The 20,329-nt window shown below is 36.6% G+C and overlaps 1 protein-coding gene across 1 annotated transcript; it reads right to left on the bottom strand.

Annotated features, from left to right (window-relative positions):
* Positions 1–381: 381 nt before the first annotated feature.
* Positions 382–945, bottom strand: LOC114269450 (putative LRR receptor-like serine/threonine-protein kinase At3g47570). The gene has a single exon (XM_028210772.2). The coding sequence runs from the start codon at positions 943–945 to the stop codon at positions 382–384; it is 564 nt and encodes a 187-aa protein (XP_028066573.2).
* Positions 946–20,329: the final 19,384 nt, after the last annotated feature.

Genomic DNA, 20,329 nt, shown 5'->3' with positions numbered 1-20,329 from the left:
TATGGATTGTGATTTGCAGCCAACAAGATAGGAGATGTATGGAAAATTCTCTAAAAAATGGGATTGTATATTGGGTTGTATATTATAAGCAAGAAGCTAATGAAATTAAGAACCTGCATTCCTTTGAGTTTCATATTTTTCAGACTAATTTATGTTCAACAGAAAAGAAAAAAATAATAATTTACTTTTAAATAACATATTGGAAAGTATTTGCCAAATATTGATTTTCATGCATTTGAAGGACAAATGATGTTACAAGAAATTAAACCAATGAACCATCTGCTTTACTTCATTGATCGAAGGAGCATACTTGATGGATATGCAAATCAAACTCTAAAGTATGTTGGAAATTGAAGGTGAAAAAGAATATCAGAAAAAGGCCTAAGAGATACATTTATCTGGAGCAGCGTAACCAACAAACCCTCTTAAGCCAATGGAACTTGATTGAGTTGCAGAAGAATTATCGGTGCCTTCTGGAAGGAATCTAGCTAACCCAAAATCGCCTACATGCCCAATTATTTCATCATTCAGAAGAACATTGCTTGGCTTCAAATCACAGTGAACTATTGGTTCCGAGCAATGATGGTGAAGATAATCAAGTGCAGAAGCAACATTAACGGCAATATTTAACCTTTGTAGGAGGTTTAAATTTCTTGATTCGACATGCACCTCCTCTTCATTTTCATTTGCATGTAACCAATCCTCTAGGCTACCATTGACCATAAACTCGTAAACCAGAGCTTTGAAATCATTACCATTATAGTCAACACTTGAACATGCTGTGAAAACCTTGACAATATTTCGATGTCTGATGTGCCTCAAGGCCTCACACTCAGCAACAAAACTCTTGGAAGCTCCACGGAATTGAAGGTTTAGTACCTTCACTACAACAACTTTTTCACCGTGATCAAGAATTCCTTTGTAGACTGAACCAAAACTACCCATGCCTATCATGATGGCTGGAGAGAACCCATCAATTGCCTTGAGTAGACTTTTGGTAGGACAATTTCACATATGACTTCCCTAAAAATCTCAAAGAGGGTACTTTTGTTGTCTTTCTAAAACAACAAAGATACAATAAACGCAACACTATTGCTAGTCCTAAAAGCCCGAACAATGTGGGGATTATTATTTTCAAGATGAGTGTAAATCTTTTCCTTTTGAATCCCTTGGTATTGCAACTGTGCAAATGTAGTTTAGGTATACCACCACAAAGCTTGTTGTTTCCCCTAATAGAAATAGTTGTTACATTTTTTAATATGCTTATTTCTGGTACCACACCCTCAAAGTCATTGAATGATAAATCTAATTTTTGTAAGAAGACAAAGCCCTCTAAATAGTCTGGGATTTTTCCTGAGAAATTATTGTGAGAAAGATCTAATTCCTCAATACCTCTCAAATAACTTAAAGATGAAGGAAGAGTTCCCTAGAAATTATTGCTCTGTATATATAGAAATGTCAATTTTACACAACTACCAACAGTGCTTGGAATTTTTCCAGACAACATATTCCTAGAAACATCTAAATGTTCAAGATTTATTAAATTCCCAATTTCTAGGTGTATGGACCCAACCAAATGGTTTTCATGTAGGTACAAGTTCAATAATGATGAGAGAGTTAGAACTTGTTTGGGTATGGTACCACTAAGATTGTTTCCACCAAGAGCCAGTTCTACCAGGGGGCATTTTCCCAGACATGGAGGAATGTTTCCATGCAAATTATTTGCTTCTAAATAAAGATACTCTAGTGAAGTCAAATTTTTCAAAGACAATGGAATTTTCCCATAGAACATATTACCTGAGAGATCCAAAATTTGTAGCTTTTGTAGCTTCCCAATATCAGCAAGAATGTTATCGATAAAATGATTTTCTGACATGTCCAAATACTGTAAATTGACCAAATTCGCCATCTCGGTAAGGATGCTCCCACCTATTTTATTTTTCTCTAAAATAAGGATACCAAGATTAGTGGACAAATTGCCAATTGATTCTGGCAACACCCCTCCTGTCACAACCCAAACCCGCCCCTATAGGTTTAGTATCATAACCGGCTAGTAATCCTTGGATTACCGAAGGCCTCTAAACTGATTAACAAAATTAAGGGGCTAGCGGAAGCAAACACATAAATATAGTTGTCCAATAAGCTATGTAGACTTACATGAAACAGAATATTTAAAACTTAATATACATGTCCAAAAGTTATTTTTTCGTTATACCCACACACCATGTAGCATTTTAAGTACAGCCAACAAAACAAAGAAAGTCTTATATACATAAATAACCAGAGCCCAAAACACGTGACACTTCAGGAACCTCCATGTGAGGCACAATGGTTGGCTGGCAACAGAACACGGATCCAAACAAAAGCCTTCAAGCTCCATCTCCAGAATGCCCACCTATACATATATATATATATATATATATACATACAGTGAGCTAAAACCCAGTGAATAACGTTAAGGTAAAGAGGTTAGTGAACGAATTCCGAACATTTCATAATCATAAGACAAATCATAACATAATCATTCTCATATCCGAACATAATAATGGTACATCCCATAGAACACATCACATACCGTTTTCCGACTAGAGTAATCAGTTCCGGATATCGATTAAATACATATCACCACAATAAAGTGGCTAACGAGATCTCGTAATCACATATATGTCATGGACCCGCATTAACATGCCGTTCCCCATGACTTGGGACTATCTATGGATGCCATAATAGATTTCAAACATAGGACATTCGTTCACGTAAACAAATATCATTTCAGAAATCATAACTTATGAAATCACATTTGGAACATAATTCATATGAACATATCTTTACAATAACGTTACTCACAGTGGTCTCCCGTAAACTGTCAATCAATCCTCGGACGTTAACCTACAATCACAAAAGTACATAACACAAACATATCTTATCATTACACGTGTTCACATGGCCGCCACGACTTAGCTCTCTTACTTTAATTGCTTATTCATTCCATGCCACATAACTTGTTCATATTGCCCATATACTGGGATTCGACACATATTTCTAATTCACTTTACATACATCGATTCTTAGCTCATGATTCTTCAATAACTCATACTTCATGTCTACATATGCTCAGAAATGAATGGAAATGAAATGCAAAACAACTTGTCAAAATGCGCTAAAAATGGCCTGTTCGCTCGAGCGCAACATTGGTCGCTCGAGCAGACCAACTGGTTTGAAAAAGTACTAGTTGGTCTCAATCCACGCCCGAGCCACAACTCCCACGTTCGAGCGGTTCAACAAGATACAAAGGGTTTGCTCGAGCGCGACTTTGGTCGCTTGAGCAGAGCGCTTATGTCTGCAAAAATGTTGAGAGCTCACATTCTCCGCTCGAGCGCAGGTTTCCTCGCTCGAGCGGACTGCGGAATTCTGGGTTTTCAAAAATAGAGTTTTGAGCTTCCAAATGCAATTTCAAAGGTAAACTCGTGCAAAGCTTGTTCAAAAACTTGGAAAACTTATCCATAAACATGGATATATGATCATTTACACACCCTTATCTCAAAACTCATGAATTTAGCCAAAATTGAGCTCAAAGCTCCATGCATGAGAGAAATCCTTTTCAACACATGAATTCAAACTTTAAAACATGATGAATTATACATGCATGTGCCAAATAATTTATGATAACAACTTAGATGGTCAAGATTAACTCACATGGCAAGACTTTTCATGTTTATGCATGTATGTAAAATTCCTTCTCCCAATTCTCCTCTAAAACTATATGAACGTGGAATTCACTCTCAGAACTTGGTAAAATATACATGCATGTGCATTTCATGCTCCAAATTCAACACAATAATGAAGTTCATGATCAAGATGGTGACTTAACACTTATGCATGCTTACATGTATGAATTACAACCAAATTCTTCATTTAAAGCTCAATTTACACATCTAAACACATAATCTTCAAGTTGATAACTTAGATTCATAAATTGGGGGTTGAATTGTTACCTAGAATATTTAAACACACTTGTTCTTACACAATCTTGATGAGTTCAACACAAAACCTTCAATTCCTCTTAAATCTCTTCCTTTCTCTCTCTAAAATGAGAGTTTCTCTCTCTATAATGTAAATCTCAGATTTTGGGAGCTCCAAGTGTTGAAGAAATAAGCTTAAGAATGAGCGTAAAGGGCCATATATAGTCATGATGCCATAATACATTAATTAGAACATAAGGCTTGCCAAACGCAACTTAATTAATCAGATTGAATCAATTTTTAATAAAATTCGCCATATGGTTCTAAAAATTCCGAATAACATATTCATGTAACCAATTCCGATTTTGAATGCCGATAAAGCTTTCAATTTTCATATTAAAGCAGAATTCCAGACAGATGTTTTTACAAGTAACAAATAGAAAGCCAAAAATCATGCAAAATACATAATAAACACATAATTTATTTTATCCACTTAATTAACATCCTTAATTACGAATTAGTAGCTGATTGCGGATCGGGGTTATTACACTTCCAAAGTCGTTGGAGCCTAGGCTCAAAAAGCTCAAACTGGTGGCATTGGGCAGTGAGCTAAGAAAATTCAAGTCACCAGCTTCCCCTATTCCAAGATGATTGTATTCAAAGTTGAACCACCAAAGATTGTGCATCATTCCCAAAGGAGGCACTCTTCCTTTTAATTTATTTTCTCCTAATTCAAGGTTATATAGGTTGGTTGCATTTGATATTGAAATAGGAATGGATCCAGTAAACAAGTTACTTGCAACTGAAAACCATTGAAGAGTTGGAAAAGAAATTCCAAGATCTAAGGGAAGTCTCCCTTGAACTTGGTTCATTGCTATATCAAAAAATGTGATGGAAGAGAGATTAAAGATTGAGGAAGGAATAGTACTAACCAACTTGTTCTCCTCCAATGCAAGAAAGTTTAAGTTTGGCAATCGGCCCAGGGTTTCAGGTATACTCCCATTGATATTATTGACACGTGCGAAGAATTCAATAAAGGACGACAGATTCCTAAAAGTATAAGGAAGGCCACGTATTAGATTGTTTATTCCAATGTACAACCGCTCGAGCTTAAACAGAGAACCAAGCTCCACAGGAATTTTCCCAATCAGACTATTGCCAGAAAGCTCAAGGACAACAAGGTTAGAGCAAACAGATATATTGGTGGGAATTTCACCACCAATAGAATTATTGCCTAGCGCCAAAATTTGCAGTTTCCGTAGATGGCCAAAATTCAGGGGGGACTTGATGAGTGAAGCTATTGTTACGCAAGAATAGTTTCCTAAGAAAGCTCAGATTTCCAATGTGAGGCGAAATTGAGCCCTTCAATTTTTGATGATCCAGCTTCAACTTAGTCACCCTCTGGTGTCGTCGGCCACATGTTATGCCAGCCCATTGACACAAGTGGATGGATTCATTCCACGAGTTTAGAGCCCCAAAGGGATCGCTAGTTATTTTAGCCTTGAATGCGAGCAAGGCTAGCCGATCCGTCTCATTCCCGGCTACATGAACATGATGATGATGAGTACTAAAGCCTGAACCACCCAAACACGAACACCCCATGAGAACAAAAACAAAAACAACAACAACATGCATGAACTGAAACAGAGTCCATGATATTGACGACATTAATATTAAACCCATATAAGGATTGGACACTCTTATTGAATTTTAGAGAGCATTCATCCCTATATATGAAGCACGAACACCTGCGGACGAAAATTTTGGCCTCGCCAAAATTACCGCATTGCCCCTTTGCTTATATCATAATCACCTTCTCTCATCATTATCATCATTCCATATGCAATGGTCTTATTGTACATCATACATCATCATACATTAGTTTTATGGCAAATTACTAACACTCCCCTCGAGGTTTGACTAAAATATGGATTCCCCTTCTGAGATTTGAGAAATTACATCCCGCCCCCTGAGGTTTATATTTACATAACAAATGAGACATAACAAATTGCTCCCTCATTTGTTATGCAAATATAAACCTTAGGAGGCAATTTGTAATTTCCCAAATCTCAGGGGGAATTCGTATTTTAGTCAAACCTCGAGGGGGATGTTGGTAATTTGCCCTTAGTTTTATCAAAATTACTCAGCCACTTTTTATATTATATATTTTTTTATTGATAAGTTAAAAGTTCAAAAAATGTACAGTTAATCGGATATTTTTGATATAATTATACTAATATCTTTTAAAATTTTAACTTACATAATACATAGGCTATTTTTTATCATCTCATCACCAATAATTTGTTATCATCAATAATTCGATAATTGTATGAATAAAAAATTAATTTTATCATATTCTCTTTGTTTATTTCATTATCTACCTACTATTGACATTACTTTTGATTGCTTTAACCATACAGAAAGGAAGATTAATATAATTATGTAAAAAATGTGAGGCTAATTATATTTAATTTAATTATGTTAAAAGTGTGACATTGTATTTTTTCTAAACCTCAAGAGTAGTGAATGTAATGGGTATGGTTCCCCTCCATACTCTTATTCTCTATACTTCCTAATACTTTATTCTTTAGACTCCATTCTAGGTTTATTCTTTAGACTCCATTCTAGGCGCATAATAAAGCTTGTCTGTGCAAAAAATCAGTTTCATCGATGAATACATAAACAAATCACCTTTTTTCTTTTTAGAATGAAAGGTTTAAATTTAAATTTAAATTCACAATTACTATCCATTTTAAGAGATAGGGGTGTTGTGTAGCATAATATTTCTCAAAATAAGTATTGGTAATAGTATTATAAGGCAAAATAACTAAAATTAATAAATACATAACTATAAGGCTGCGCTTAGAATTTTTTTGAATGTGTTTGGTTTCTTTCATGTTGGGGATTTAATTTGAGAGAGTATTTTGGGCTTAGTGGGCCCATTCTGAGCCAAATCTCTGTGATCCAAATTGTTCACTTTTTAGTACTCATTGATATGAATATTTATATAAAAAATCAAGATGATTGGATTTCGATAGTTATATGTTTGAATCTCATTTATGTTTGAATTTTTATGGTGTTAATTCTCTTTTAAAGTTTTTTTTTACTTTGCCACAACTCTATTTTCTTTTTTTCTTCTCTTGGTTTAGATGTACTTATATTTATAGTTTACATTGATTTCTTTACCTTATCTTATGGTTTACATTTTTAATCCTTAAGTTAAAATTTAATATCAAAATTGGAGTTTTGACTCCTCTACTACAAATGGATATTTATTTAAATAATAATTTTTTTTTTGAATAATTGTTTTAAATATTTTAAGAAAATAATTCATTTTACTCATTTGTGGTTTAAGCCATGAGCACTTTATTCCTCTATGATTCAAATATTGTCAGAAAGTGTCTATATGATTTTGGACCTATAGCGATTCTGGTTTTAGACTCGACCCATTTGATATTCTGGACTCGGGTTTCATGACTTTGTATTGTTGTTCATGTCTTATTTCTCTTATACTTCCTTGAATTTGGCTATTGGATTGTTGTGGTTGCATTTGGGACAGATTGGTTGCTTAGTTTCCAAACCTTTGTTGCCCAGTTGTTTGCTCCTACGCTCAAGCGGCACTTCTTGCGCTCGAGCGGGCTTTGCAAACTCTCAGTATTTTTACAGACCTGCAATATACTGGAAGAATGTATTCTACACTCAAGCTGCGTTTCCTACGCTTGAGCGGGTGGGCACTCGAGTGACCAATCTTGAGCTCGAGTGATGTCCTTTGTCTGCAAAACTTCTGAAAGTGTATATTCTTCGCTCGAGCGTCACTTCTTGTGCTCGAGCGGAACGATGTGTCTGGCGCTCGAGCGTCACTTCTCACGCTCGAGCAGACTGTACGTATATCAGTTCATAAAAAGGTCATTTTACATTACTTTTTCACCTCTCTCTCTCTCTCTCTCTCTACTTTTCAGAAACCCTAGATCTAGAGTCTCTCCCTCTAACACTCACCTTCTCTCTGCATTTTCACCTAAATCTAGTGGTCTCTATACCCGTGTGCCTTTGTTAAAAAGGTAGTGCGCATCAAGAGCTCTCTTTTGGTCCAATTAAAATTTGGTTTCGGCATCTTTGAAGTTTCTCCATCTATTCATTTGGTCTTCTAAACTTGAAGTAGGGATTTTCTGCACTTTCATGTGGTTGTTAGCTTAGTTATTTATTGTTGTGTAACAATAGTCGGATTTGGGAGTATTATGGACAAACCTAGGGTTTGGGTTTAAAATCAAAAGAGGGGTTTCTAAGGAAATGTGATATAGATGGTTATGGGATTTGAATATGAGGTTATCTTATGGCAAAATAGTTGATTTTGGCCTTTAGGTTGATATTTGGGAAAATGAAGTTTGCCCTAAAATGGTTCAAATATTTATTTTGTATAAATAAATGAAATTGGTGTTGTAAATATGAAATTAGATAAATATTGAAATAAACGGTGGAGTTGGATGTGTATATATCACCTCACGTCCATGGAAATTTGAATAAATTATCTGTCTTGAGATTGAATATTTGTTTAGAAATATTTGTATTGGGCTATTGGTGGAGGATAACTATGATTGTTGTAGAAATTGCATGAGGATTAAGTGAATTGAAACTAATCTTTTGTTGGTTGTCATTGAATATGACTATGTTTTAAATACATTGTATATGTATGATGTTTGGGAGGAGAAAGGGGATGTACTTCATGTTTGGGAAGAGATAGGTGATGGACTTTATTGAAATTAAGTTAGCTGGAGTGTCCTGGGTGAAAGTCCTGAAACCTCACGTATACATGAGTTCCGATTCCCTTGGATAAAACTTTCGTAAAACGGCAAATTGAAGTGTTTGTGTGATTGTTGTGTTGATGAGAGAACCACTGAATTGTACTCTCAGTTGGAGTGTCTAGAAAATAATGGAACTGGCTCATGAATTGAAATGAAATGAATTAACTTGAAATGAATTAAAGGAAAATGGATTGAAATATAAAATTTGGTACTTTATGGTCATATAGAATATGAATGTTTTGTCACAGGTATTGTATATGCACATCGTACTTATACCTTTGTTAAGACTCGTATATTGTGTTAAATTATTTCTATTGGGTTTTGGCTCACCCTATTTGGAAAAAACCATTTTCAGGTGTTGGTGATATGCCTCCACCAAGGCAATAACTTTGAGGGACTTTGGAGTAAGAGCTTTCTTTTGTATAGCCAAGGGCTTTATTTGTACTGAGCAAGTCTCATTTTTGTTGTAACCAAGCAATGACTTGAAAAGATGTAAGTCTTTAGGGTATACAAATATCTGTTTAGCTTTTATTCTTCTATATCATCTGTAACATATGCTATAGATTCAGGATGAGTCATTTATGAATGTATATTGCATGTGTCACCTTTTGTATACGAACTCTGATGAATGGAAGTATATTGCATATGAGTTGGGATTTATTGTATTTATTTGGGACGTTACAGGACCAAAGTACAATTGTTAACTATAATTGTGAAATGGCTATAATACCCTCAAACCCCATCCCCCTCCCCCTCCCCTCCCCTCCCCCTTTTTTTCCCCCTCTTTTCTCTCATCTTACATACACATAATTTAATATTAATTCAATTAATCGTAAATTCTTAATTATTTATTATAATTCCTCTTTTTAATCTAATTTTAATTTGTTATATTTAAATCAATCCTTAATTATTATTTATTTTATATTTTAAATTAACTTTAATTATATTTTATATTTTACATCAATCTTTAATTGTATTTAATTTCTATTATCATCTTAATCTCATTTTACGTTTGGAGAAAATGGAGGTAAGTATGTCTTTGTTAATTTCAATTTATATTTTTAGAAAATTAAGTCCGCTCTACAAAATAATGAGTGTGATACACCTTTTATTAGTTTGGATGGAAAAATTAACGGCATCACTTTAGTCCAAAACTATATGGGGACTTTCTAATGATATTTGAATCATAAAGGAGACTTTCTAGCTATATTTGAATTAAAAAGTAGTAAAATACTCCAGTCTCAAATCACAGGGGTAATATGAATTTTGGCCATGTTTTTAAATTTGTAAATGATTTATAACTCAACAAATGAATATGTACAAAAAATTAATATTTAAAAAAAATGAGTTTGATTATATATTTATTTATTTTTAATTTATATTTAAACTAATATTTAACTCAACTAATATTTTTTTAACTAATATTTTTTTTTATTTCAAATTGATTTTTTCAATTGAGTTGTGACCAATACTTTTTACTCCTAAATTTTGAATGTTTAAAAGACCTTACAAATAGAATTTCTTTTTTTTTTAAAAAAAATGATGTTTAGTTTGGAAATAGACTGTTTTAGTAATTTTTTGACTAAACTATGAGGTGAAAAAATTAGTATATTTAGAATGATTTTTAACTTTTTAGGGGAAAAAAAGGTGTAAAAAATGGAGAGAAAAAAAAATCTTTTACTTTTGTATAATTCTTTGGCTTTTAACATTTTTAGTGATGTTTTTGAATTTTTAACGGTCTTTTTGTTACAAAAATAAATAAAATAAATGATCAATAAAAAAATATATCTAATTATCTCATTCACTTATTTTAAATTATACATTTTTGTAATGGGCATTGCGCAACACATCCACTAGTAGTATATGGAAAAAGGTTGAGACCCCTTTCTAGAAACTCCCACCACCCTCAATGTATTGTGATTAGCCATTTTTTTGTTTTGTTTTGTTTTGTTTTTTTTCTTTCTTTTTTCCCTATCTTTGGTTAATATGTGTCTATGGAGATTGTGGGGATCAAAAAAAGGTGGTCTGTATCATTTCTGGTAGTGTATAATATTGTCTTCAGTGTTACCATTATATTGACAAGAGTCTATGTCAAACTTATGGGATTAGTAGACAGAGTATTTGAATTAGGAAAATGCTAACAAGTAAAAAAATACTAATCTATATCTATATCTATCTATATATTATATAAAGAAAAGGAAATTTTTAGTGAGAAGGCTTATGAGAACTCCAAAGTCTTATTCCACAATTGTTAATTTTTGTGATTTTAAAAATATTTAAAAATAATTCTATTGGCTAACAAAGTAATTATAAATTAAAAAATAAATAAAAAACCACCTAAGATTTTGAATTACAAGTTTCCAAAATCTCCCCCTCCAATATTTCTCTCTTTCCTAAATCTCATCTTATAACAAAATAACTATACATTAAAAAAAAACACAAATCTCATCTCATAATAAAATAATTATATATTTTTTTAAAAAAATTATAGATTAAAAAGAACGTAAAACCATGATTGCTAATTTATATAATCTTAAAAATATTTAAAAATAGTACTATTCGCTAACAAAGTAGATTAAAAACAAAAAAACAAAAAATTTTGAATTTCAAGTTCCTAAAATATCTCCCCCAATATTTCTCTTTCTTAAATCCCATCTTATAACAAAGTAACTATACATTACAAAATATTATACGTTTAAAAAAAAAAAAACCAAATCTCATCTCATAACAAAGTAATTATATATTTATAAAAAAAAATTATTGATTAAAAAGAATGTAAAACCACAATTGCTAATTTTTATAATTTTAAAAATATTTAAAAATAGTACTATTGGCTAACAAAGTAACTATATATTAAATAAATAAATAAAACCTAAAATTGCTACTTTTTGTGATTTTAAAAATATTTAAAAATAATACAATTAGCTAACAAAGTAACTATAGATTTTTTTTTTAAAAAAAAAAAAATGAATTACAAGTTCCAAAAATCTCTCCCCTAATATTTGTCTTTTTCCTCAATCTCATAATATATCTATCTATGCCATATATTATACCAAAATGACTTTTCATGTTAAAGGTCCTAAGTATTTCAAAACCTTAAATCTAATTTTTTGAATTATTTATTTTTATAAAAAAATTAAAACATTTATTGGCTATTCCAAGGACATAAATATTAACCTTTAAAATTATTTAATGCAAAGATATTGCCAATAAAAAGAAAGAAAAAAAAAGAAAAAAAAACACACAATTCTCAATCTCCCTCTTCCTCTCAAAATAAATCAAGCCTTTATTTAAAAAGAATATAAATCTCATACAATTTTCTTTCTCCTAAAATAAATCTAATAAAAATGAAACTGTCTCACCTTCTATAAAATGCATACTATTAATATCTTTCACAACTGGTCTGATCTATATAAACATAAAATTTAGCTTAAACTAAAATAAAAATTAAACTTTATATCTAAATTCTCTTTCTATTTTATAATTAAACACAATTTTATTCTCAAATAAATTTAAACATATCTATACTATGATATTTTTTAAAAAAAAAAATCACATAATTTATTATTTTGTTATAATGATCCCATGATTTATAATTTAGAAAAAGCAAAATGAAAAAATTTATTCTGGTGCACTCTTTCTCTAACCAATTCTTTCTTCTATCTAAAAATCCTAGCCATCGTACATTATACTTTTTCCAAGCTATTCATGTCTTCCTCGCCTTATAAATATTATATTCATGGAACGATGAAACTCATTATTTTTTAACTTTCTTTTTATGAGACAATTTGGAGGTTAGTTTGTGTTTAATCTATTGTATTCTTTGAACAGACTCTTTTATCCTTTAGGTATACCATTTTTTCTTATTCATTTATTTATTTTTACCTATGACCATTTTTTTGTTTTTGTATTTCATATTTTGTGTGTCATTTCTCCATCCTCTCTATTATCTGTTTTTTGAATGGCAGCACGTGGCAAAGGTGACGCCGAAGTGTCAACCGAGGTACCACGTGGCCTGGTCATGTTGTCAAGATGATCTCGGCAAGGCCAAGGTTATCTGCGGAGATACCAGAATTTGAGATAAGCAAATAAGGAGCAAGAGTCCTAGAACATGGGAGGATCTCACTCTGGATAAAGATAAGGCTCAAAAAGAGTTTATCTTTATCTAGAGGAGGGTCTAGGATGAGCATTGAGCCTGAATCCATTAAAGTGAGGCTTTTAAATGGATCAGGTCACTATTGGTTATAAAAGCAAGGCACCCTCGTGGGTCAGAGGTAAGTTCTTTCTTGTTTGTCTATCTTTGAGAGATATTGATTACTGACTTGATCGTCGGAGTGCCCCCGGGTGGACGAACCACCACCAGATTCTCATCTTCTTATTGTAGGTTATTGGGCTTAATCTATTCTGCCGGTGCTCTCCGACTGAGTTCCCCGTTTAGTTGTGTGGTCAAAAATCAACACCCATAATTTGGCGCCATCTATGGGAACTTAAGGAGAATAGATGGCCAACAACGGGTATGAAGAAAAGATTGGGGATGACATCCATAATGAGAGTGGTGAACACGCAGATCCTAACGTCGGGAAAGAAAACCGCGATGAAGGAGCACAGGATCCGAATCCTATGGCTAAGGATGTCAGCAAAGAGGGTAACGCCCTAAAGAAGGGAAGCTGAGATGAGTACTACAACGAAAGCGATCTCTAGGTATGGAAGGATAGATGCCTGAGAAGGGATGGCAAACAAGTTGACAGACCTACAGTCGGTTGTCAATTACATGATGCAGAACAACGTAATGCAACCACCGTTCCTGTTGCAGGATACACCGATACCAGCGGCCAAGACTGACACCCAAAAAGAGGGACAGAAAACAGTCCCAGTAGTCCCGCAGCATATCAAGGAAAAGGAGCATTCACATCGGCCTTCACGGGATGTCGGGCGAGTAGAGTCAGTCAGAGGTGAGTCGCAGAGGATAGCACGAACCAAGGGGACCTATGTCAAGGAACCTCGACATATCTTGGGGAAGGGCCTTTGCATCGAGACAGTGAATAAAAACAAGTCCAAGAGGATGTATAATGACGTCGAGAGTAGTGCGCCAAAAAGGCTGAACTCTGTCGATAGCCGAGCTCCCGGCCGAATGAAAGAGGATCTCAGAGACTACCTGCAGAGGAAGTGACATAACGCCAAGGTGACATCCCCTATCAAGCTGCGAATGCCGTTCTCAGTGGAGTTGGATAGGTTTGAAGCCCCAAAGAGATTTCAAATGCTGAGGTTTCAGATTTATGATGGTAAGTTTGATCCAAATTTTCATGTCGGTTTATATTTGAATTCAATGTCTTTGTATAGCGGGAATGAGCATCTGTTGTGCAAAATGTTCCCCTCATCCTTTGGGGAAATCGCATCGGATTGGTTTCACAAGTTGTCAAAAGGAACTGTGAAGAGTTGTGAAGGCCTGACCGAGATGTTTGAGGCCAGGTTTATTACAAACAAGTTGCAGCCACTGAGGGTCGACTCCCTGTTAGCTTTGAACATTAGCGAGGGTGAAAGCCTCAAGGCTTACGCCAAGAGATATTACGAGGTGTTCAACTGAATTCCTGCTTGCAACCAGGAGCTGGCGGTGGTGTCTTTTAAAAACGGCCTGGATGATGAATGCCCCCTACGAAAGTCACTGGAAAAAAACTTTGCCAAAGAGTATGGAGGAGCTCATGGCACGAATCGAGAAGTATGCCCGAGCAGAAGAAGACACGCAGGGAATGAAGACACTAAAGCAAGAGAAGAGAAATGGCTCGCCGAAGCAAGGCCGAGGTAATACTGGCTTTAACAAGTAGGAGACTGGGCTGAGGGCTGCACAAGCAGTCACCACTGTATTCAGGATCCCGGTCTACAAAGTTCTGGAAAGAATCAAGAACCAATCGTATTACAGAGCGCCGGAGAAGATCCCTGGAGAGTTTATGGGAAGGAGCCTTGGGAAGCATTGTGCTTACCATAATAAGGATTGGCACTTGACTCAGGGATGTAGGGCTTTGAAGACGCACTTGGAGGATCTGGTCAGACAGGATCACCTGCGAGACTTGGTGGATGAGGCCAGGACAAGGGAAGAGCAAGCAAGGCTGCCCTAGGCACAGGTAGCACCACCTCCACCACCGCCACCACAGCAAGCAAATGGGTCTCGGGTGATTAATGTGATTCACTCGAAGGTCAATGAAAATGAGGTACGTGGGGAGACTCAAAGAGTGAGGCACCTGCATCATGTGTGTCAGGTCTAACAAAAAATGCCTAGGACAAATGAGTACCAGGGACCAATGGTTTCTTTTACTGAGGCAGACTTGGATATGGCGCAGCATCCACACAACGATGCCCTGGTGATAACTCTGAAGATTGGGGAGTGCCAGGTTAGGCGCATACTACTTGATCAAGGCAGCTCTTGTTATATCATGTATGTTAGATGTTACAAGGAGCTTGGCCTTCACCCAGATGATCTGGAACAATCCAACAGCTCGATGGTTGGATTCAATGGAACGCCGACGTGGCCTTTAGGGGCCACGACTTTAGTAGGCACCAGAAAGGTAAGCATGGAGTTTACAGTAATTGACACCCCTTCTCCTTACAATGTTATCTTGGGAAGACCATGGTTGTATGCAATGAGGGTTGTTCCCTCAACACTGCATACCAACTGTTGCGGTTCCCAACCAAACATGGGATTGAGGAGGTCAGAGGGGATCAAGTGCAGGCCAAAGATTGCTCCATGGTCGCAATGAAGTCCACTTGCAATGTGCGAGAAGCAGAGACAGTGAAAATTGAAGACGAGGACATGGAGGTCCTACATGATGTCGGCAAAAAACCAGCCGACAAGAGTAAAGAAGCTTTGAAGAAGATTCTGGTCCAAGAGAGAGATGGAGAGCGCTTCTTTCTTGTCAGCTCAGGCTTAGCCGAGGAGGAGGAAAGGGAGTTGAAGGCTTTCTTGCGAGAAAATATAGAAGTGTTTGCCTAGACGCCCTATGAAATACCATGCATCGACCCCGAGGTCACTTGCCATAAGCTCAACGTAGACAGGTCAGCAAAACCTGTCATCCAGCGGGCTAGGGAGCCGACATTGATATATGTAGAGGCAGTCAATGAGGAAGTGGACAAGCTGCTAAAAGCCCAGGCCATCCGAGAAGTGCACTACCCGGCCTGGCTTTCCAACACAATGGTAGTAAAAAAGAAGAACGGCAAGTGGAGGGTCTGCATAGACTTCACCATCCTAAATAAGGCTTGCCCCAATGACAGTTTTTCACTACCCAAAATTGATCAGTTAGTAGATTCCACTTCAGGGCATAGGAGGATGAGTTTCTTGGATGCATACAGAGGTTACCACCAGATAGCAATGTATGCCCTAGATGAAGAGAAGACGACATTCATTACTCTAAAAGGACTCTATTGTTACAGAGTGATGCCTTTCAGGTTAAAGAATACAGGAGTAACCTACTAGAGGTTAGTGACCAAGATATTTAAAATTTTAATTAGGAAGACAGTAGAGGTCTACATTGTTGATATGGTCGTGAAGACCAGAGAGCCTGGGAACCATCTGGTCAAATTACAGGCAATTTTTAATATCCTGAAAGCATATCGGCTTCGGCTCAATGCCTCTAAATGTGCATTTGGAGTCGGATCCGGTAAGTTCCTGGGATACTTGGTCACCAAAAGGGGCATTGAGGTAAGCCCAGATTAGATCAAGGCCATCCTTGACTTAAAGAGCCTGACATCCGCCAAGCAAGTCCATATTTTGACTGGCAAGGTAGCAACCTTGAATAGATTTATTAGCCAAAGTTATGATAAGTGCAAGCCATTTTTTCAATTGTTAAAGAAGGCTATAGATTTTTTGTGGATAGAAGAGTGCAAAGTCGCCTTGGCCGACTTGAAAAGGTACCTGACAATAGCTCTAGTTTTGTCGACTCCAACACCTAGAGAAGAGCTACTCTTATACTTGGCAGTTTTAGACCACACAGTAAGTGTAGTGGTAATTCGAGAAGATGAGGGAGAGAAAAAGGCAGTATACTATATGAGTAAAACTCTAGCAAGTGTAGAAACCAGGTACTTGCCCCTAGAAAAATTGACTTTGGCCTTGGTAATGGCCTCGAAAAAGTTGAATCATTAATTCCAAGCCCACAAGATTGTGGTGTTAACTGTGCATCCCCTGAAGTCCCTGTTGCAGCATGGAGATCTGACAGGAAGAATAGCCAGATGGGCAGTGGTGCTGGGCCAACATGACTTGGAATTCAAGCCTACAACAGTAATCAAGGGCCAAGTTTTGGCCGACTTTGTGGCTGAGTTCACCCTCGGTGCCATCCCACGTCGGGTTCTAGTGCGCCGCGGCTTAGGGTGTCTAGAGGAGCAGAAAGAAACCCAGCTGGGACCAAAAAACCCCACACCAATAGCACAGAAGAAGGTAGAGAAACCAAAACCCTACGACATCTACATCGGTGACTCCTTCCGCTTGTTTGTTAATAGAAGTTCAAACCGTCAAGGGGTAGAGGCAGGAGTGGTTCTGGTGTCATCAAATGGGCGAATGATCGAGCAGTCTGTTCATTTGGGGTTTAAGGCCTCAAACAACGAAGTCGAGTATGAGGCACTAATTGCAGGACTAAGGCTAGCAGTAGCAATGAAAGCCGATGATGTGGTAGTCTTCTGTGACTCCCAGCTCATTGTGAATCAAACAAAGGGCGAGTATGCAGCCCGAGACAAAAGGCTGATATCCTATGTCAAAGAGGTTGTCAAGCTGCTCACACTGTTCCAGGATTGCAGCTAACAACAGGTTAGCTGAGATGACAACAGTCATGCCGATGCCTTGGCTAACCTGGCTAGCGCAAAGTCAAGTGAGGCAAGGACAATAATGGTTGATTATTTGTCAAGCCCAAGTGTAGAGCCTCTGATAACGGAGTATGAAGCAATGTGTGTGGAAATGAGTTCCAGCTGGATGGACACCATAGTTGTATTCCTCAAAGAGGGCAGACTGTCAGACGACCAAAAGGAGGCACACAAAATCAAATTGAAGTTGGCCAGGTTCTGCTTGTCAGCAAAAGGCCATCTCTATAGAAGATCATTCACCGGACCTCTACTACGGTGTGTGCACACCTCTCAGGTAGAGGACTTTTTATATGAAATCCATGAAGAAGTTTGTGGAAGTCACGTAGGGGGTAAGTCACTTGCCCATAGAGTCATATCCCAGGGATACTGGTGGCCCTACATGTAGAAGGATGCTGAAGCTTATGTGAGGAAGTGTGACAAATGTCAAAGGTTTGCACCTTTGGTACACCAGCCAACTGCTGATTTAAATCCAGTGTCTAGCCCATGGCCGTTTGCTCAGTGAGGCATGGATCTTGTTAGGAAATTACCAACTGGACAAAGGAAGTTCTTGCTGGTAGCAACTGACTACTTCACAAAGTGAGTAGAGGTTGAACCCCTTGCAAAGATTCGAGATATTGATGTGAAGAGCTTCATCTGGAATAACATCATTACCAGATTTTGGATTTCAAGAGCCATTGTGGCAGACAATGGCACCCAGTTTGACAGTAAGCTAATCAAGAGTTTCAGTGCAAGGTACAAAATCAAAAACTATTACTCTACTCCTAGTTTCCTCCAGAGTAATGATCAGGCAAAAGCATCCAACAAGACCATCTTGGATGGGATCAAGAAAAGGCTGGAAGCAGTAAATGGCAAATAGGTGGAAAGTTGCCCGATGTGCTCTGGGCATATCAGACTACGCCGAGAAGATCAACTGTGGAGTCTCCTTTTGCCATGACTTATGACACTGAAGCAGTTATCCCACTAGAGGTCGGCATCCCTGGAATCAGAACCCAGGGAGTGGAAAATGGGACCAATGAGGCATTCCTGGCTCGAGATCTAGATCTGTTGGAATAAAGAAGGGAGAGAACAGCAATTCGACTGGGCGCATACCAGCAACAGCTTGCTAGGACTTACAATAAGAAGGTCAACCCAAGAGAATTCAAGGTTGGGGACCTCATCCTGAGGAAAGTCATCGACAATAAGAGGGATCCCAGGGAGGGCAAGCTTGACCCAAACTGGGAAGGGCCTTACAGAATTATCTCGGTTGCCGGCAATGGGGCATATCAACTTGAAGACAGTGATGGCAAAGAGTTGCTAAGACCTTGGAACACTTGCAATTTAAAGTTTTTCTACCATTAGTTTTTGCTTTTTAGATTTATGTAACTAGCCGAAGTTTTAATAAAACACTAGCTTGATTTTGTTTTTATTATTGTTGAAATTTGTGTGATAGGACTGAAATAGTCTTATGACAATGTTTCTGAATGAAACATGACGAATAACTTAGACTTATCATATGGTAGAGTTGAATTATATTTGCTATATGATAGAGTTGAACTAAGTTTGTGATGTTTCCGAATGAAAGATGATGAATAGCTTAGACTTATTATATGGTAGAGTTGAATTATACTTGCTATATGATAGAGTTGAACTAAGTTTGCGATGTTTCTGATTGGAACATGACGAATAACTTAGACTTATCATATGGTAGAGTTGAATTATACTTGCCATATGATAGAGTTGAACTAAGTTTGCGATGTTTCTGATTGAAACATGATGAATAACTTAGACTTTCCATATGGTAGAGCGGACTACTTGCCGTATTGTAGAGTTAAACTAAGTTTGATATCGAGAAACCATGGTAGACAACCTCGGCTAATATTTTTTTGAATCAGACCTCGGCAAGAATTGATGTCACCTACTTAATGAGAACATAAGTGCTACTTACGTTCACATTAGGGGGCAGAGAGCAGGAATAAGGAATAAACTTGACATGTGTTGAAATTTTAGAAAAATTTACAAGTTGGAGAAGTAGGAATGGGTTTGACACTTGTTGAAATTTAGAAACAATTTACAAGTCGAAGTTCGTTGAGGTACCTAGATAAGGGATATACGAGATATTTATTTCCCGAGGTAACCAACCTGGTTGTCAAGCTTGGCAAGGTTGGAGGGGTGAAGTCTTGGTAGAAGACAGCAAGCAAGGAAGCAATACCTAATTGAATAATTTGTAGTAAAGAAACAGCACTTATGATAAAATATTTTTACGTGATGGCCAAGAAAAATAGTCAAGGTTTATATCCGAGGTGAAACTTGTCCGAAGTATTCTAACCCGAAGTGATCACACAAAGAAAGTTGTAGAAGTGCAAAAAAAAATTCTAAGTAGGGAAAGCATACGAAGATAGTGAAAGCTTAAAGAAACAAGCGCACATTCAACACTTAGAAGAAAAGAAGGCATGCATTCAAAGAAAACTTGTTCAAATTGAGACAAAAAAGCACTTCGGCCTAGCATAAGAGATCACTTGTCTAGATATAGAAGAAGGCACATCAGCCAAACAAAAGCAAGCATTGTTCACAGGTAAACAGATTACAAGTATTGAAAAGAAAAGTTCAAAGAAAAGATTACATCAACTAAAAGAAAATATCCTAAGTACTATAAGCATTAGGGTTGGTCTCGGATTGCTCAACCTTGGCTGTTGGTGTTGAGTCAGCCTCGATTGGCAGTATGGTTTCCTTCTCTGCCGCAATCTCGAT

Source organism: Camellia sinensis, chromosome 8 (genome assembly GCF_055761805.1).
Source record: "Camellia sinensis isolate YWXY chromosome 8, ASM5576180v1, whole genome shotgun sequence".
Lineage (NCBI taxonomy): Eukaryota > Viridiplantae > Streptophyta > Magnoliopsida > Ericales > Theaceae > Camellia > Camellia sinensis.
Note: the sequence above shows the minus strand (reverse complement) of the source record. Positions and strands in the feature narration are given on the sequence as shown.

Excerpts from the sequence above, each read along its gene's own strand:
- LOC114269450 (XM_028210772.2), bottom strand. The coding sequence starts at position 945 with ATGGGTAGTTTTGGTTCAGTCTACAAAGGAATTCTTGATCACGGTGAA.